This window comes from Hydra viridissima, unplaced genomic scaffold, assembly GCF_058129835.1.
Source record: "Hydra viridissima isolate aposymbiotic clone 2 unplaced genomic scaffold, HvirCarnegie_v1 scaffold_15, whole genome shotgun sequence".
Classification (NCBI taxonomy): domain Eukaryota; kingdom Metazoa; phylum Cnidaria; class Hydrozoa; order Anthoathecata; family Hydridae; genus Hydra; species Hydra viridissima.
This window is the reverse complement of record NW_028324314.1, coordinates 4,692,970-4,699,427: the sequence shown is the minus strand read 5'-3', so window position 1 is coordinate 4,699,427 and position 6,458 is coordinate 4,692,970. Positions and strand designations below refer to the sequence as shown.

Here is a 6,458-nt window from a genome sequence, read left to right as displayed (position 1 = left end):
GTTTGTGAAGAGATTTTTGCATAAAATATGTAAAAATGTCATTGTCATTAGATTAGTTACTTATTGAATTTTTTTTGCCATCATGATTTAATGTAGAAAGCAAAAAAAAAAAAAAGAAAAAAAATTAATGTGAACACAATAACATTGTTTGTTTGTGTTATATCATAGGCCCAAGCCATTTGGGGAGTCCTAAGCTAAATTTGTTTTGTGCGCTCCCGCTACACGTAGACACCTTTGATTGACGATTATATACATTGTAGGTAAATTTATTTAAACAATATATTAATACAAAATAAATACTAAAAAAAAAAAGGAAACTTAAAGAACTCTAAAGTTATCTCTAACCTCCTCCAATAATGGAAGTTATCCGCTACAGATTTCAAAAAAGGGCCACTTCTGGCTACTTTTATAGTATCCACTATCGGCTCATCAGCCACCCCATTGGCAAAAGAATTCTTTTTGTTGAATGCTATCATATCTCTTTAGTGCTTTTGTGTTCAACCACATTTTTTTTTTTTTTTTTTTTCTTTACAAAATTTTATTTTTTGGTTACTGTTGAGTTCGCTATTGTTGCTTTGTTGTTGATTGTAGAAGCTTGCTAGTAATGTTACGTTTATACAAAATGTCAAATCAACCAAATACTTGGATTGGGGCCCTGAGCAGCTGCTTTGTTTGCATATACCTTGGGTAGCACTTGCACTTACACATAACAAACCTTATAACTACCAGATATGGATTGTCGTACAAATTTATACTGTATATTGATATTTATAACAAAATAACAACATAACAACATAACAACATAACAGCATAACAACATACTTTACGAAAATAAGTTGTAACTTCACCAAACAAAGTCATAAGAATATCTGGTGTTACTCGAATTTTTCCAAATCATTTTGCTGTTGTTTGCTTCAAACTAAAGTTTAAGAAATATTTACTCTGTTGCTTGGAGCTAAAAAGGCCTATGTTCAAAATTAATGAAATTTAGCTATAGTTTCTACAATACTGTAAATAAGCTTTTTTATATAGTAAAAGGCCAATGGCCAGCTCTTGTATTTACTGAGATACTGATTCATTAAAGGGCTATGCCCAAATTTCATATTTATATAGGAAGAAGGTGAAGAAAGGCTTATCGTCACAAAATTTATCAAAATAAATAAATAGGAGTCTGAATACACTTAAAAAACTAAAATAAAAAAATCATATCACATATTATTATAACATCATGTAAAGAAATCTTTAAGCTGCTGTATCCGAAAGATGAGACTTTAAACATTGGTCCTTTTAGCAAGTTTAAACTAAATAATTTTGATTATAATAAAAATGAGTGATATAAATCTACAGGAAGAATGTTAAATAGTTGTAGAAAACTAAAAGTGTAACGAATTTTGTTAAGGCAAAATCAAAATTTATCAAATAAAAAGTAAAATGTTATTTTTTCAGATTTTTTTTCTTTACAATTTCATAAGTTTTCAGAAACAGCTTGTAAATTCTATTAACTGAGAAAGACAGATTGTGAGTTGCGATATCCAAACGTTTGGCTGATGATTTGGCGTCTGGAAGTTTTAATAAACTTAGTTGTTCTGTAAAATGTTTCTGTTAACAAAATTCTGAAACTGTTTTTAAATTCTGATATTTTTTTTTATGCAGGATTTTTTTATGCCTCTCAAAACTTGAACATACTTAAAAGTTCCCAATATCTGCTATTTCGTTCCTCGTGGGCATTTCAAATTACTTGAAATTAAAAAAAAAAAAACAAAATGCTACTTGAAAATCTTCTTATCACAATTTTTTTCTTTCTGTAAAATACGCTGCAAATCTTTTCTAGCAAGATAAAGAAACAATGTTATCTATCAAATTTTGTTTTGCAGGCTTTGCAGAGTCTTTCCCAATTATCTTGATTAGAACAGATTAGAGAGAAAAAAAAACGTGAAACCATCAAAATGGCGCCTGTAGAAAAGTGTTCCAATTAAGAAAATTGAAAATAAAACAATTCAGCATCTTCAATTTTGATCTCAAAAGATACTATAGATCTCAAAAAATATATATAGATCCATAATAATATATATAGATACATATTAATATGTAGATCCATATTAATATATACATCCATATTATTTTTATTAATAAAAACAGTTTATTTAATCTTGAAATAGAAACTAGTTACTTGAACAACGCGCGTCACGGATTATTTGTTTTAATTGGTTCACCTGTTGCAATAATTCTATATAACTATAATTATTTTGGAATAGAAAGATTTGCTTTACCGCAAAAACAGCAATGACGCCCACTGCTAATTGTTTCAATTCGGAAAAAAGCATAAAATAATTTCTAATAGATAACAAAAACTTCCACGCTCTTCTTTTAAGCCATAATAGAAATGCAAAAGCGTACAATTAAATTTTTATTTTAAATTATCTATATTTCCGCTTTTTCTATATTTCTAATTATCTATATTTTTGCTTCACTTTTTCTTATAACGATTTACGGCAGTTAGACATCTAGTTATTCTTAATATATCATTGAGTTAGATATCTAGTTATTCTTAATATATCATTGAGTTAGATATCTAGTTAATAAAAATAATTGGTAACGAGTAGGTCCAAGTTGGTCCGAGTATTACTGGATTATTTTCGATTACAAATCAGCGATTGAGCGTATATTCTTACTTAGAACTTTTTCATTTGTCACCTTCAATGCTAAACATTTTTGTTTCGAAGTCAACAAATGTGTTTTTTTATTCACAACAAAAACGTCAAAAAAAAAAAACAAATCGCTAGTTGTTGTTGGTGGGATTAATCGGTGCGGCTCGCTACAGATATTTGCCCATTATTTTGTAAAGTAACCGCAATTTACTCTATCCGACTAATCACAGACCATTCTTACCTTCAAACAATTAGATAACAATTAATCTTGTTCGCTTAATTGCTGTCGAGTATGTAATGACTAGATTCCATTACTCGTGAGACACGTTATTAAGAAAGGAAAATTTTTCTTTGGATTTACTATAATGTTGCTTTAAGCTAAACCAATCGAGCGTGTTTCTAAAATAAATTGACTGTTTTGTTTTAAAGTAAATATTTTAGATAACTATGGTCAAAGATAAATCCAAGGAAAAAAAGTTGAACTTTTTTAGATAGACCAGAGAAATATTTAAAACTATATTGTAACCATAAAAATATAAAGCTGTATTTAAATGTAAACAAAGTTTTTCTTCTCGGACACGAAAAAAGAAAAAAGAAAACGTTTTGTCTTAATTTCTTGTAACAAGGTATCTGAAGAGCTGAGGAGCTGGTTAGTTTTTAGTCCATGATTTATTTAAAGAATATCTCAAATATACCTTTTTACAACCTCCAAGATAACAAAAAACTCGAGCGATTTGTCTGCGATAAACTCTATGCAATTGTGAATAAATAAATACGTTAGCACAGCTATTAGCTGTGTGAGTCACTTTTAACCAGGAGTTTACCTTAACTAGCTGGCGAGTATGCAAGATGCCATTTTTTTTCATCATCCACGATAAACTATATACTAAATGAAGAATTTCTTTGGGAAAAACGAGTAAAAAGAACACCATACCCATTGTTAGAAGCACCTTCAATGTTTTTTTAGAATTTTGAAGGCGTCTTTGCTGTAATGCTTTACTCAACAAACTCACGTGACCTCTCCTTAGTGCTTGTGTTATCTTTATAGTCGTAAAAGTGAAAACGGCTACAAAAAAAATAAAGCGAAAAAAGATCAGACCGCAGCTTGTTATTGAATAATGGTAGCTTTTAACATTTGGTATTTTACAAGTGAACACATATTTGGGGTAACTTGGAATTAACTTTAATGCTAAACTGTAATTAAGATAAAAGCTTATCGACAAAATTATATCCACAAAAAAAGCGACTGTGACGGTTTTCCAAGATAAAGCAGATCCCTTTAAAAGAGACACCACTGCGAGGTATCGATCTATCGCAAAAATGATCAACAAGCCAGATGAAACCGAAGACATTATTGGACCTAATGCTGGCAAAATCTTGCATCCAATAGTGCCAAAGTGCCAATGTTTATACTGAGTGTACGTCCAATATATGTACAGAGGAGGATTTAAGACTGATGATAAAAAATCAACGAGCCCCAAATATAGAATCAACCACTCTGACGTTAGCCGATGCCTGGATTTTCTTTTATAACCAAACACGTAAATTACAAATGCATTTCCAACAACTCCCGTTAAGAATATCAATCCAAAAGCAATAATAAGGTCCCATTCTACGGATTCTAGTTTGCGGGTATTAGTCCGGTTTTCTATTGTCTTTGATAAACTAGTATTCTCTTTCGTAAGATTATAAATCATGATCATCTTTTATTTTCTAAACGAATCAATGAAATTTTACTTTTCTAAACTGAATGAAACTTCACATCTTTAGCAAAATTTTTTTTAAATAAAAACACTTTAATAAAAACATTTTAGCGCATAAAAAAAAAATGAAATGTAAAATACTTTTGCAAAATGATTAATGCAATAAAAGATCAATAATATATTAAACTAAAGGTTACGATATATATGGCTCCAATTTCCAACTGTTGTGAATGCACTGTTATTCAAAAAATCAATAGTGATTGAGTTTTTTACTTCTTTTACGCCATATCGTAGGTTGATATAAGCAAGCGCATTTTATTAACTCATAATGTGCTTCACCTAAGGTCTATTTGTTTCTTAAATTAGAATTCCGTTACCAACGACGTTTACCAATTCTTTTAATCAGAGATAGGGGGCCGATTATTCAATTGTACAGGACACGTACGAGATTTGAGGACATCCATTTATGTGGCTGTAATTTCTCAAAGTAATTGTTGAATTTTTTGTTTGTTTTTGTTTTGTACCAAATCATAGTTTTAATCCAAGAAGTAAAAAGACATGCTGTTATCGTTATTACATGTACGAATATAACAGGTTTAGAAATTTCCAGTTTTCTAAATTGATCATTTAAGTTTCACCGTGAATTGGAAGCCTCAAATGATGGCATAAAATATTTGCAAAACGCAGAAAGCACGAAGGACGTTCAGCCACTATTCGAACAACACAACTTATTTAACCAATACAAGAGATCGTTGACAAAATTAATCAAAACCAATAGAAGGTCTCGCAAAAGACCTTAAAATCTCTGAGGGCCTAGCTCTTCAAATCGTTCACAAAAACTTATGCAGAGAAAAGGCATTGAAAGGCGTTGCTGAGGAAAAGCGTCTTTTGAACAAGTATACAGAAACTCTCAGCATATTAAGGTTTTTTTCTGAAAAAAAAAAATTTTAATCAAAAAGCAATCGAAAAAATGATGTTTATATTCAGAACTCACAGAGGTTTTGTGTGTTATGTTTTGTCACTTAACTTCTTTTTTTAGGGGCTTGCGGATTTTACCACCAGCATAGAGGTTTCAGAAGGTGTTGTGAAACCCTGGATCGATAGTGTACGTGGGAAGAGACCGTAAATGTTCAATCAAGATTCTTCTGCTTCACAAAAAGCAGTGACGATACAAGATTGAATTGCCAAGAATTTCCATCGGTTTAACTACAAACGTGAGAATAGTAATCATCTTAATGCACCATTTCTTCGCTGAAGGGTGTTATAACTACCACCCTAGTCAACATGAATATACAGCATTTAATTCGGGGATGCAGTCTTTTCCAACTCCGAATAAAGGAAGTTTTTGTCGCTAACTTTATAGTCAAGATTACAATAATGGGAATAAATGAAGAGCACAGATCCCATCTCCCCAGATCGCATCTTTTTCCCTTGGTACTTCCTTAAAAAAACTTAATCATCAAAACAGATAACATTTATCAAGAAATTTCTATCACAGAGTTTAAACACAAATTAAATAAACTGCAAACTGCAAAGATGATTCTCTTGATTCATCTTTGCAGTCTGAAACTAACATTACCATAACATATTTAACATATCTCAAAAGATAAACTCCACCATAGTTAGTTTCATATAAAACAAACTATATTTATCCGAATTTACTTCACTCTATTTACATCTCAAATACAACTTTTTATTATAAATATTTCAAAAACTAATTTGGGTATTAAAATTTTTCAAAATACTTATTAAAAGTTTGCACATGAAACCTTAATGCGAAAAATAGGGAAAACTCAGGATATACCTCCGAACTAGAAGGGTATGGTTTGATATGACAAGAAAAAATATCAGAGTAAAAATACACATCGTAAATAGATAATCTAAGGCTAACTGTTTAATTTTTTGTCTTTTCTTTTAACATACTAAAAGGTTGTTAATAAATAAATTTATCATAAATTAATTATACGGATCAGAAGACAAAATTTTCATAGAAACCCAAATTTGTCAAAATTTCTTATCATTGACAATAGCTGAGATTTATAAAAAATGAATATTTAAAAGATGGAAAATTTTAAGAATAATTTATCTTCTAACAAATCTCCTATCT

General features: G+C 30.1%; 1 protein-coding gene across 1 annotated transcript; it reads right to left on the bottom strand.

Annotated features, from left to right (window-relative positions):
- Nucleotides 1-3,284: 3,284 nt before the first annotated feature.
- Nucleotides 3,285-5,967, bottom strand: LOC145193166 (C5a anaphylatoxin chemotactic receptor 1-like). Its single transcript, XM_090073312.1, has one exon. It carries the CDS (start codon nt 4,349-4,351, stop codon nt 3,299-3,301), a length of 1,053 nt encoding a protein of 350 aa, XP_089929438.1. The 5' UTR covers nt 4,352-5,967; the 3' UTR covers nt 3,285-3,298.
- Nucleotides 5,968-6,458: the final 491 nt, after the last annotated feature.